Genomic DNA, 14528 nt, shown 5'->3' with positions numbered 1-14528 from the left:
TATCGTATACGTTCAGTTTTATTTAATAAATATATTTAAAAAGATAATATATAAAAATCCGGTTGAATCGTATTGTATTATCCAGTTTCAGTAACCTTTGCCTTCATCGATTCACTAACCGGTCCAGTTCTCAAAATACTGCTATTTAGTCTCTCGATTTTGGTCAGTATATTACTCGGTCCTTGCTATTTTTAAAATACATTATTATATTTCTAACTTGTATTCATGTCCAATTCTTAGGTTATTCCGTCAATTTTTTTAACTTTTTGTTATTAATTTGTATTGAAAAGATAAAAATACCCCTTATTTAAACTGAAAGTATCAAACCCAAGTAATTTAGAAAAAACGAGGATCAAGTAATGTATTTGATCAAAATCAAGGGATTAAATAATAATTCTCTCTATTAATTATTATAATAAATAATATTGATTTTTTTAAAAATTATGGATTTATGAATATTTTTGTGCAAATCGAGTAGAAAATAACATGAATAAAAAAGAAAATCAAACAGTAGAAAATATTTTATTTAATCATCAATTGTTTTTATAATTTTATTTATATTTTATTAATTATTATGTTCAATTATTTTTTTACTGGAAATTAAAATAATGATAAGTTTTATTTAATAAATATATTTAAAAAGATAATATATAAAAATCCGATTGAATCGTATTGTATCCTCTAGTTTCAGTAACTCTAATCTTCACCGATTCACTAACCAGTTCGGTTCTCAGAACATTGCTATTTAGTCTCTCGATTTTGGTCAGTATACTACTCGGTCCTTGCTTTTTTTAAAATAATTGATTATATTTCTAACTTGTATTCATGCCCAATTCTTAGGTTATTCCGTCAATTTTTCTAACTTTTTGTTATTAATTTGTATTGAAAAGACAAAAATACCCCTTATTTAAACTAAAAGTATCAAACCTATGTAATTTAAAAAAAGCCAGGATCAAGTAATGTATTTGATCAAAATCGAGGGATTAAATAATAATTCTCTCTATTAATTATTATATTATAATAGATAATATTGATTTTTTAAAAAAATTATGGATTTATGAACATTTTTGTAATCTTGTAGAAAACAACATGAATAAAAGAGAAAATCAAACAATAGAAAATACTTTATTTAATTATCAATTGTTTTTCTAATTTTATTTATATTTTATTAATTATTATGTTCAATTATTTTTTACTGGAAATTAAAATAATGATAAGTCTTGATGCTGGTACATTAAAAAAAAAATTGTAACTAAATAACATGCATTTACGATGAGACGAGGAACAACTTGCCTAGACCGCTGTCCATGACTCGACTTATAGATCAAACCAATAAAATTAAGGATTCTTATTAAAAATGAAGGTATTTCTGATGATACACTTGGAAAATAAAAAATAAAGTCGGAATACTTTTTTAAAAGTATTTAATTTCATTTATTTGGATTATAAGTGAGGTTATGGATTCCGTCTAGATAAATTTTTTTCTGACAAGGAGTAACAAGGTCCAACGGGCAGTTCTTAAAATTCATCAAAATATGCCAAATCAAATATTACTGGGCTTCTCAGGCCCTAACAGCCACCTGTTTCATCATATACTGGGCTCATCAGGCTTAGATTATCATATTATAGCATATAAATAATGTTTTGAGGCCCTGAAGCCTACATTATCATCAGTTTGTTTTGTTCCGTATTGGAGGAGGCTCATCCCTCCTCTATCACACAACAATTCTAACTAAATAGCAAAAATAAGGAAAATAGATATTGAAGAAGAACCAAACAAATAGATTAGGTTATTAGATTAGGTTAAATTGTTGATTTATATATAAATTTAGGAAAAGCTCAAATAAATAAAAATTTAATCAGATCGAGTTCGAGTGAATTATGTACCTTCCAAATTCGAGTTCAAAACGGATTATATATTCTCCACTATCAATCTAAATTCACGGTAGGTATAATATTTAATATCCATCCCACCCCATTTATTATACAAATCGCGTAAAATTTGTTTCAATAGAATTGAAGCGTAGTAGGTACCATCGGGCCTAGCTAAAGTGTCAACGCTAATGATCATTTTTTTTCTTTTTCTAATTCTTTTATTCGTTCTTTTGTTTGGCATACCATATACAAGTTTTTTTTGTAAATGAATTCTATATTATCCCATGAAATTTATTTTTTACCAAACAGAGTCTAACATAGATTACAGTCAAAGCGCCAAAGTTTGTTGGGTGGTAATAAAGAATCAGAGAACTAAAGTGGAGCTGCTAAAAATAATTAACCCAAATATCTTTCCATTTACGATTCTATATTTAACATTTTTTTGTTTATTCCATAATTATTTATTTAAAATGAGAAAATTGACATTTTCTATTTGGTATTTAATAAATTCAACTAGATATATTCAATGTTTTCAAAACCGGATATATTATATCCAACTAGTCATATATCCGCATGTTGCACAAAAAAATATCATGAATTCATTATTATATTATTAATCTTCATGTAATTATTTATATGTATTAATTAAATTCTAGTGCGATTAGAAATCTATAATTCATTTAACATTAGAGTCTTTGGATGAGTAAATGTTTAGAATACTATTTTTGTGTCAATCTAAATATCAAAGAGAATATGTATGTCGGTGATTGGAAAAAAAAAAAAAAAACCCTGAAATTTAAATAGTATTAAGATTATTATTCAATAACATTATGAATTGCATCATTAGAGGAAGTAGCTCAAAAGTTTTATTAGTTAAAAAGAATTTAATTGTGTTAATAATTTTATTATTTATTGAAAAAAACTGAAAAACATACCATTAACATTATTAAAAATATTAATTTTATTTCTATTAATGTTCAAACTAAGAATAAAGAAAAAATAGAAAAAAATAGTGCATCAGCACTGTAAAGTTCTAATTTTGTGCCTCATCAACTTTTAAGTTTGTCTTTTTATACGTTCATAGATAGATAGATATTTTCAAAACCAGATTGGACCAACTGATTGAACTAAATTACAAGCCAGTAGTTGGTCCGGTTTGCTTTACCAACTGATTGGAGCTTTTATGTATTGGTCGGCCTTGGAAGGGCATATATGGACTTTTGGGTTTTAGGATCAGAATCTTGTATGAAATTTTTTTCATTTTTAAATTTTTTTTATAAAAAATGATAATAAAATTAAATAAATAAAATTAAAAATATAATAAATAAAATCACAAAATGAAAATTATTTAAAAAAAAGCATAAAAATTATTTAAAATAAAGAAATAAAAAATTTGATTGAATCAAGTTCACCGGTTCAACCGCAAGTCAGTCATCAAGCCGGTCGGTCTCCCATTTGGTTTTAAAACATTGACTAATTCTATGGATCCCTTCACAAATTGCAGATATTCTCATAACCTGCATCAAAGATAAACTAACGGCTCAATATATAAATTTATTCATATACTTCTACCAAAAATACTTTTATGATACTCTCAACTTTTATTTTGACCCATTAAATATTTTAATTTATAAAATTTAACTTTTTAAATACTTTATTTGAATCATTGAACACCTCAACTTATAAAATTTTATTGATTAAATACTTATTGAAGTTAAAAAAGGCAAAAATTATTGTTTCAAAAATTATATTAACAATATACCAATCAATATTTTGCATATAAAAGTTAAAAATCTTAGAAATATTTTTTTTAATGTAAAAATGTGTAAGATTATGACAAAAAATGAAGTTCAAGATATCACAACGTCAATCTTAAAGTTCATAGTGACAGGTTTTTTTTTTCAAAGTTCAGAGTTTAAATGATGTATTTGGCCATAAACTAATTTTCAAATATCAAGTGGATCTTGCTTCAGAAATGCATATTCACCATTGAAAAGAAACAGGGAAACAAAAATTTGACAAAGCTCTATATTATAACTTGGCACATGTATACACAAATTCAGCTATTTGAAGAAGATATACAAATTTATCAGGTGCCAGCTACAATCATAATCCCTTCGTGTATATTGCTGGAAAAATTGAAATTAAAAAAATTTGAAGAATTTAAATCCTGACCTCTGAGTAATGTCAAATATAGAGATAATGATTTCAACACTTATCAAGACAATAATGAGCCATTCCAAGAAGTCAGATTTCCTATTTTGCAGAATTTCCTGAAGAAAACGAATATTGTGCTGCAAAGAAAACATGAGGTGTCACTAAAACATGATACTTTCTCCGTCACTGCTGATGGTAACAATGAAATAAAAAGACTTGCAATCACTGCAGAATTACCTCTACAAACTTCAACTTAAAATCGAGACTTGCAAATCTTTGAGTTAATTCAAATTCATCTCTTAGATATTCCCATATTTGGGCATATTTTGCATCTTTCCAGGCAATATCTGACCTGTTAAAACCAACAAAACTTTCAGAATTTGATTATACCCACAGCAAATGACATGACAAATGCGATATTGCAATGGTAAAATATAGAATTCACGGTCAAATCTAGCTTTAACTGTTTGTAGTTTTCCCTAGGTGCTCAAAGAGGTCACACTCTATTTAGGTGATTACACAGATCAACCAGATACTTGTCTAAGGCCAAAAGGAGGAAAGAGAAACCATTACTACAGCACTTCATCACAGAAAGACTAATGGCTGAAGCTTTCCCATGTTGTTTTTTCTTTATCCTATTTTACGCCTCACTGAATTTTAGCCGGAATGGGCCCCAGCCCCTCAGTTTCCCAGTTGATTTCAAAGCATTTGGAATCTACCTTATGATGCATTTGGTTTCCAGGAATAAGTAATTGTAGGAAATATAAAATAATAAAAAAAAAAAAAGCTAAATCATTATCAATTTAACCGAGCTTTAATTCCAAAACAGATGAAATTTGCTTCTAATTCATTTCCGCTTGTAGAGCAATCTTCTTTATAGACTGGCAAAAATAGAATTTACAAGTAGCTATCATTTCAGTATTACACCAAAAAATTTACCTCTCAAACAGTCCAAGCTTAAGGATCACATCAGCAAGGTTAGAATTAGCTTTCCCTACTATTTGAAATAGTTTTTTGCTATCCATAGAAAATGTTCCAGTTTTTTCCATTCCACGATTTATATCGGTAAATTCTGCAACCATCCCATCAACCTAACAGGATAAATGAAAACAAGGTGGCAAAGATAGTTAAGCAAGAATGCTGCACCAATTTAGAAACTTAGGAGATGACATTACATACCTGACGCCCATAGTAATCAAGAGCAATACTTTGACCAAGGACACTACCAATTGTACGGATTCCATCAATATTCAAGAACTGCAGCATTATGTAATCTAGGCCACCTTGCATCCATGTGTTCAATGTTGGCTTCTCCCGCACCTCATATTCTTGCAATTGCATAACAGGAAATCAAGCTCACATGTTAATAGAAAAGCGGCATCATGGTTAATTTTCAGTTATTCAGGGAAAGTAAAAAATGAATGATAATCAAGCATAAAGCAACAACAATAGCAATAGAATCATAAAAATAATAATTGCATTAATCAAAAGCAGAAAGAACAAAAGCTCTCCATTATAGTAAGTAGATAGGAAAAATGATCATGAATCTCTATAAAACCAAAATTTCAATGAAACAGTATTGCAGAATATGCAACTGAATCACATAGCAACCAGCCAGCAGGCAACTCAAGTTAATTATTAAATGCTAGCATCAAACAAAAAGAACAACCATATAGGAGACTACAGAACGCATGAACACCTTGATGGATATAGCACAGTCATAACTAGCACCATTATAATTTTTTGAAGGTGGTAAGGGCGAAAATTAATGAGGAAATAAAGTGATAGGCATTGAAGAACTCAGTGGCCTATAGGAAGAAAGTAAGTGCCTAAAAATTCTTCGAAATAAGATCACCATCTAAATAGCCCATAAGCACACAATTGACAGGTTGAACCAATTGAATATTAAAATATATCCAAAAAGGGCCATTTGAGATAAGTTACAATAATAATATCTTTCTAGCTAAACTAAGAGGAAAAAGATTCACTAGTCCTCATTATCAATCCCCTACCTATAAACCTAGATGAGCAACAGCATGTCTAGCTTAAAACACGAACTAGAGAGAAAATTTCAGGACAGCAAATTTCTCAAATTTATAGAAAGACTTTTCTTCATTTCTCGTTCTAGTAATCTTAGCATGCATTGTGTCTAATGCATAGAGTTAAAAAGTATGATACAGAGGTTTTAAGTATATTCATGTACCATGCTGCCAGCCATGCCATTGAATATGGAAAACCACTACTTGGTTTTGCAGACAGATTATTTAGGTCCAGTTGTTTTCCCATTTAAAATCACCAATCTATAGGTACTATCCAACTTAGCCTCAAAACCGATCTTGTAGCAGTCAGCTATATGGATTCTTTCCTCCACTCTACTTCATTCAGGGGCTACATTTCAAAAGATATAAAAAAAACAGTGGCCACATCAGTCCTAGCAATTGATAATTATGGAATATCTGAATCATCCAAAAGTGTTGGGCCAACATGCAGCCTACCATGTACATTTTTAAGCTATTCTGGATTACTCAATTTTGTAACATCGATTAACCCTTTCTTTTGTAGAGAATACAAAAAAAAAATTTTAGACATATTCATTTAATCATGATAAATATTGTTCTGTCATGTCCATCTCATTTTGTGTTACATCATTTCACCCACCAAGAATAGGATTCTCCATTGCATTTTTATAAATGTCCAGTAAAGAAATATGACAATTACTCATTAGAGAATAAAATAAATAGGATCTCACCATCCTTTCTCATTTCAGGAAGCAATCCTGATGCATGGTTTCTTACAATATTCAGATAATCATCAACCTCATGTTCACGGACATTAAACAAGACAATAGAGCCATATTGAAACACTACCATGTAACAGCATTTACTTCCGCTTATGAAAGCCCCCAAACCCTGAAGCAAGGAATTCAAGAAATGTTGTCTTCAGTAATACATACATGCTTGAATCATTCATATGAACATTTAGGGAAAGAAAAAAAATTCTCATACTGTAATTAAGAAATCAGCAAAGAATAGTATATTTGCATAAAGTATTCTACAGCTAGAACGCACAATACGGAGAAAAGGGAGTAGGACCCACTTAAGCTTGCCAACAATTTCTAAATTAATACCAATCTCAAGACCAAAACCATAAACATGGTGGAAGAATTGATCAGCCACTCTACAAAAATTACTGTAAGTCAATGTTTTAAAAAAAAAAAATTCAAACGTAAGTAGAATAGTAAATTGAACACTAGATATTCGTACAAAACCATCAAAAACCCAACCCAATCAAGTTGCCCAATAAAAGTTTATTGTGTTCATGAGGCCAGAGTTCTATGCTTACAGACCTATTCCCAACCTCAAAGCAGTGAAATAGTCAGGTCATAGCAGGTATCAGACATTCAAAGAATAAACTATGCATTGCCATGGCAAATGAGAGACAAAACAGGACCAAAGATGAGATAATATATGAAATGTGAGGGAAAAAGTGGCATTTGTCAAAATATTTTATGAACTAGAAATTTGCAAAGTCTTGTAACTTTTATCCAATAAATATTGAAGAGCATCCGACCAATATTTGACACATATCTAAGGAACATAAAGTTCTGAAGTTTTGAAGATTGGATATATTTTAGATGACAGTGCACTAAGCATCAAGTATCATAGCATGATAACCACAACTCCCTTCCAGAAGCATCGTGCTATATCCCATAAGTTTGCCAAGATTTAATTCTCACTATTTATATTTTCCAGCAGTCTTAAACAATAAAACCAACACTACAATTCATTAGACATAAAAATCTTAACAACAAAAGAGAGTCCCAGAATTGCAAATCAAATTTACAAGATTTCTATTAACAAACATATGTGCAGAGAGGAACTTACAGTGGATTCAGATAGATTCCCAAACTTGAGTACAACGTAGTTAGTCATACGAGACGTTGGTGGAATAAAATTGGGTTTGTTCTGTTCCACTAAGCTCTTCAAATCCACACTACATCAAAATTCAGATATATTTCAAACAAATGGAAACACATAAAATAAAAACTCCAAAATTGCAATTCAAATAATAATACTAATAATTTAAAGAAGCAAACCTAGTGGAGAAGAAATAAGCTCGAACAGGAATCGACGGCTTGGCGTCCTCATCGACGGCTCGGTTTCCACCATCGCCAACTTCAGTGGACGACACTGGCTCGTTCCACTCCGCCGTGGTATTCGGCTGCGGCGCTGAGGAGTAAATTGAAGAGACACACCTCACAATACCTAAAGTAGGACTGCCGCTGCCGTTGACGCCGCCGAAATGCGGGCGTCCACTAAAACTGAGAGTTGGAGAAAGCGAAGCAGAAATTGAGCTAACAATTAGGGCTTTTGGGAGAGAGAAATGGCGCGAGAATGGCTTGAGAAGAGGGCTAAAGCCATGAGGTTTTGATTTGGAAAGAAGGATTGTACGGACCGGTAAGCTTGTGCGCCACATTTCCTATTTGTGGGTTTTGGTTCTGTTAGAGTGGTAGAAGAAAGAAGTACTGTTTCAATTTTTGTGCTTGGGGTTTAAATAGGGTTTTTTTTATTGTTATTAAGGTAAATTAATTTCATAAATGTAATTTCCTTTTACCATATTTGCTAAATGGCATATATTATGTCTGATATAATTTTTGCACATATACGTAAATTACACCATTAGTATAACATATGTTTTTTTTCGTAGTGTTTGGTAACATACTATTTGAGTTAATTTTTGGAGGTTAAGGTAGTTTTTTTTTTTTAAATTGAATATTGTAACATCTAATTTTTAACGTTTTACAAAAAGCTATTCAAGTATTAAAACAGCTAATAACTACAAAAACAACTAATTTTATCGAACATAACCCTAACAGTTAAATTTTTTTTTTTAAAGGCATTATAGTATTTTCATTCATATTGGGCTTGGCACAAATTTTGCCAAAATTGTTTCCATTTCCTAATTAAGAATTGCTTTTAAGAAGTAAAATTAGAGAATTTTTTATTTTTTTAAAATTTAGGGCGCGTTTGATTTAATTTAACTGATATTCAAATATAAAATGATAATTAAAAATATAATTATTTTTATTTATCATTGTGTATCAATATATATATTGTTTTTATTGTTTAAGATAAATATGTTATTTTCATTTTAATGTATTATAGAAGTAAATAATATTAATAATTTTTTATAATAATATTTAATAAATATTTATTATTTTTAAATAATTATAAAAATATTAAATAAAATTATTAATTTCAAAAATAAATAATTTTAGCACTACTTATTTTAACAATGTTAAAATAAATATAATTAAATATAAATATATACCAATTATTTAAAAAAACTGAAAAATGCAAGTGATTGGAAAAAGTTTCAAAACATTGTTGTGGAATCAACAACTCGTTAAAATCCTTATTTAACACGTCTTACTTAACTATTAGGAGTAAATTAGCTATCAACTAAAACTAACAGTCTCTTAATAATATTCACTAATAAAATTAACAAACAAAAAATAAAGCTATTAAGGATTATATGTTTTTGATCCTTAGTTGAACATAAATTTATTACTTTCAAAAGTTTTAAATATAAAATTATAAATGTTTCATTATATCTTTTTTAATTTTGTTCCTAAAAACTTTGAGGAAAAAGTACAATAAAACATCGCATTGTGCATGCTTTTTCACTTTGTAGTTTATTGTTTATTTGTTTTTTTTCTTGACAAAAACATAAATTTATGCTTTATGTTGTGAAAAATTAAGGTTTAGCACCAAACATTGTTAGTCTATGTCAATGTAATATTAGATTAACAATGTTATGTGATAATTAAAAGTTTGACATGTTAGTGTTAATGAATCAACAACATTAAATTACCAAACATTTAATTGGTAATGAAAGGAAATATAATATTGTTCTTATTAAAAAATCATAAATATTAAAGTGAAAAGTGAAAAGTGAAAATTTAATTCCTTCTTAGTTAGAAGTGTGATAGTATTACTTTGTCTTGACAATATATTGATGATAATATCTAATGTTTATGATAATGTTAAATGTTGGTTATGATAGAACCAAGTATGGTTTGGTTAGTTTTTTCTTGTTTATAAAAGATGTGGAGGTTTCGAGTTCGAGTTCTCTCCATTATAAAAGTTATCATCAAATTAGTAAATGGTTTAACTTTATTCAATCAGATCAGAAGGATATTTAATGGATAAAATATAACAAAATTTGGTTTTATTCAATTAGATTATAAGGAATTTGTCCTCGGAGAGTATCCCTTATTGTGTAGTGTGTAATCTACCTATTCTATCGATGCATTAAACCTCTTATGTATTGCAAAATATTTATTATGGCCTTAATCAATACTTTTATTTATGAGAGTTTTATACACAAAGTTTTTTACCTTAGTAGACCATATTGGTGTTTTTTTTTTTCTTTTTTTTTTTTTACCTTAGGAGTATTATTTATTCATTGAATTTTGTATGAATTTATCTCATGACATGTCTTATTTTCTAGAATCGCAGTCCATTTTATTTAACAGATATTTGCATCCTAAATTTCTTTCACCCCCTTTACAGAACTTTTTTTCATGGTAATTTTTTTTTCAATTATTTAAAATTATAAACACGTTAGAGTTTTATCAAGTTCAGACTCAGTTTATTAATTGAACATTCGAATTCAAACATATTTGAATATAATTTATTAAATTTATCGAACAAACTTCTTTTAAATTAAATTTCAAGTAACTTATAAGCGACAGTGCAATCTACATCAATTTCACTAAATTGCATAATTTTTATCATTGTGCATATCTGTCTCTACTTATATTTTTTTTAAAAAAATATAATTATATGTTTATACTCATAAATTTATATCTTGGTTGAATTGATGGAAAAGAAAATTTCTACTTTGAATCTAGATTCTTGAACAACTATTACCGTAATTAAAAATTTCGTTTCTTTTGATTGTTTTGGCATTTATTTAGATCATTTAATGTAAGTATTTAGATAATTTAAATATTAGTTTTGATGACTAAATCCAATTTAAAACTTGAAACAAAAACAAAAATTCAAATATATCTGGGCTATGGCCCATGGCCTATGTCCAAAATCGATATATTTGGGCTGTTGTATGTATATATATACATATATTGGTTAATCACTTATTTGAATTGGATCAGTGTTACAGAGTCAAATATTTTTCCCAGATTGCAGGATCTCCTTCATTTTGTATCCATCGGCAATCGGTTGTAAAGGCACCTACTAGAAGATACTGCATTTAAGATTTTCCAAATATAATATCAAAACTTTGGAATATTCCGCGCAATTGAAATAGATATGTGTAATAAAATAGACATTATCAAAAATTGATGTTTATTTAGTAATATATATATATATATATATATATTGGGGTTGTGATCAAATTAATAAAAAATAATTTTTTGTTCAAGTGAGGGCATTCATTATCATTCATTGGAAAAATATTGATAAGACAATAATAATTTTTTAAAACAACATTTTTTTTTACCCTGAGACATGTTTGGTAAAATTAACTATTGTGGCATTTATTAGTTGTTTTAATAACGTTTAACCGTTGAAGTAGCTAGTAGTTGTTTTGGATAGTTTTTCATAAAAAGCTAAAATCTAAATATTATAGGAGTTAATATTTTATAAAACGCTATCTTAACTTCTAAAAACAAACTCAAATGCCATGGTACTCAACATTATAAAAAATAGGGTTTAAATACTTTAATTTATAAAATTACATTCATTTATTAAATATTTTAATTTATAAATTTATTTTATTGAATATTTGAATTTACAAAACTAGATTACCCTGCAACAGCGCAAAAAACTTGACAGTGATTTTTCGCAAGTGTACAAAATCGCTACAAGTAATAAAAAATGAATAGAGCATCGCTCTCACAAAGATTGTATACCAAGTACTAAAATTATGTTAACTTACTATTATTTAAACAACAATCTGAGGAAATTTTTTTAAGAAATTAACTTCAACAAATAAAAGAGAATAAAAAGAAATTAAGCAAGACAATTTTTGATAATAAGAAATCAAGGATTAAAAGCTATTAGGGATTTTGACTTTATCTAATTCTATCCAATTTATTTGATTAGTTTGATAATCAATTTTAATTGTTCAACTAGGAGAAATAATCTAAAATCACTAACAACCTCTCTCGATGTATTCTTAGCTATTTTAACCCGATCTAATTACCTATCTTCCAACAGTGCAATCAAACATGAATTAAATAATTAAGTTTTATAGTTTATTTTGTGAATTCATAACCTAATGTCATTAACTTGTGAAAACCCCCATGATTCAAACCATATAGCTTCCGCATCAAGTTATTATTCTCATGTAATTTATTACCTTTTTCATACCAAAAAACCTTCTCTCAATAGTGATTAATGAAATAAACCAATCCGGGGGAGAAATTTTGCCTGGAAGCATTAAGTTCAATAATAAATTATACTTTGAACAAAGAAAAGCAAATATAATATTATAAATTGGAAAAGAAATTAAGCTACATCAAATTCCTAATACGAGAATTTAGTTCGATATAGTAATTAAATAAAACTCAATTAAACTTGAAAATAATTCCATAATCAATGTGAATAATGAAAAGTAAAAATAAGATTAAGAGTTTTGAGATAAAAACTAGTCAACAAATAACGTGGACGGCTTCCTTAAATCTTGACACAAATCTTGATAACTTAAAGTCTTGGAGAGAGAAAAACAATAGAACAAAAGATGGTGGAACCAGCGATCCCCTACAATGAATGAGTTCTCTTTTTTTATAGACTTCCTGGGAAAAACTCCGACTTCGTTTAGGAAATAAAACCTTTATTGAGTAGGAAATCTCTTAGAGATAGAAGACTCTCTAGGCTTTTAATTTTTTTCTCAATTAGGACTCTCCCGTGCGTCTAAATAGGATTTAAACTTGATTAGCACGTTAGAAAAGTATCTCATGTGGGCCCATGCAAGTGGAGAAGACTAGGCAGACGTTATCGGCTCAAAACAGAACTTGATTTTCGGCACGGGTGTGCCATTTGGCATGGGATGGGCGTGCTGGAATCTGAATCCTAAGGTTATCGCAACACGGACCGTGCTTAGGTGAGTACGCTCTGAGATAAATTTGTGGCAGAGGCGTGCTGGTATAAAATTTTAACAATTGTAGTTATTAGTGTGGAAAAGTATAAAATTTTAAAATTTATAATTTTAAGCACACAGTCCATCTTTTTCAAAAGTAATAACAATACTAAATTCAAATAACAAAATAAAACTGAGAGAATTTATATATTAAAAAAAAAAAAAGTGATTTGTGCTTAGATGTCCAACACTATAACCCCGAGAGGAACTTGAAGACAAAACCATCAACACATAAAATTATTAATGCCCCAATAAAAAAATCACCAATAATTATCTATTACATCATAAATTCATAACAAATTGTTTTTTTTTCAAAACTAAATTCATAACTAATTATTGATAAAAGAAAGAAACTTACTGAAACTTAATTAAAATAACACAGCATTTGTATTATTTTTGTTACTAAATCCATAATTATGTGAATATTTGTATATTAATTTTTTTTCATATAAATGTATGATGATAAAAAAATAAAATAAGTCAAAAATTAACTACATTCTTGACATGTTTTTATATTACTTTGTCAATTTTTATCTAGGGTTTTTGGATGGTAACAAAAAAAAGTAATTAAATCATCAAAATCATGATAGAAATATTTCTTAATTTTTACTAAATTATCCTTATCTCATCTAATTACTTCAATATCGACAAATTTTCTTCTATTAATTTGTCATTAAAAATAAGAGCGAGAAAGAGGAAGGCGATAGTACGGTGTTATGAAATTGTAAATAATAAATATTTTGTTTATAGAGTGAAAGAAAAATTGAAAAAAAATTAATACTCATTAATTTAGTCGAAGGAAACAAATAATTTTTAGATAATAACTTTTGAAAAGCAACGATAAAAATAGATGAAGTAAATTATTTATTTTTTTTTATTCGTTCATCAATAGTATTTTTAGTATAGAACATAATTCAAGATAGCTACCAAACAATAATTAATGATTTTATATTTTCATAATACATATTAATGTTTTTTTTTTCTTTTTCATAATCTCATTATTTGTAAATATAATATAAGTTGACTTATTATGTTATAAATGCAATTAACTCCAAGTAAAGCAAGTTGGGGTTAAGCAACCAAAAACCAACAAACAAGTAGATGAAAGAATTTCAAAATTTGAGGCCTCAATTCAAACTTCAAAAATATGAACTCTACTTGCTGTCATGGAAGATGTAAGTGTTTAATTCTACGAAGTACATGGTGGGTCATAGTGTTGTATTTGATATTTTTTTTAAATAAAAAAAAAAGGACTACTAGGTATATTTAGTTTTCGTTCCGATCGGATCGGGACACCGATTATATATTGACATCCCAATTTAAGACATCCT

General features: G+C 28.2%; 1 protein-coding gene across 2 annotated transcripts; it reads right to left on the bottom strand.

Moving 5' to 3' along the window:
- Window positions 1–3179: 3179 nt before the first annotated feature.
- On the bottom strand, window positions 3180–8560 carry LOC105635258 (sporulation RMD1-like protein, putative (DUF155)). Of its 2 annotated transcripts, XM_012218306.4 has the most exons (8): window positions 8129–8560; window positions 7917–8025; window positions 6782–6941; window positions 5212–5360; window positions 4972–5123; window positions 4270–4384; window positions 4051–4169; window positions 3180–3392 (listed from the first exon to the last, which is right to left on the bottom strand). In XM_012218306.4, the coding sequence occupies exons 1-8, from the start codon at window positions 8506–8508 to the stop codon at window positions 3386–3388; spliced, it is 1191 nt and encodes a 396-aa protein (XP_012073696.1). In that variant the 5' UTR covers window positions 8509–8560; the 3' UTR covers window positions 3180–3385. The 2 variants fall into 2 exon arrangements, with proteins under 2 accessions (XP_012073696.1, XP_012073688.1); XM_012218298.4 differs by lacking the exon at window positions 3180–3392 and having other exon boundaries at window positions 3880–4169.
- Between the last annotated feature and the right edge of the window lie 5968 nt (window positions 8561–14528).

Source organism: Jatropha curcas, chromosome 6, assembly GCF_041381405.1.
Source record: "Jatropha curcas cultivar XTBG-Jc1 chromosome 6, XTBG_Jcur_1.0, whole genome shotgun sequence".
Lineage (NCBI taxonomy): Eukaryota > Viridiplantae > Streptophyta > Magnoliopsida > Malpighiales > Euphorbiaceae > Jatropha > Jatropha curcas.
Note: the sequence above shows the minus strand (reverse complement) of the source record. Positions and strands in the feature narration are given on the sequence as shown.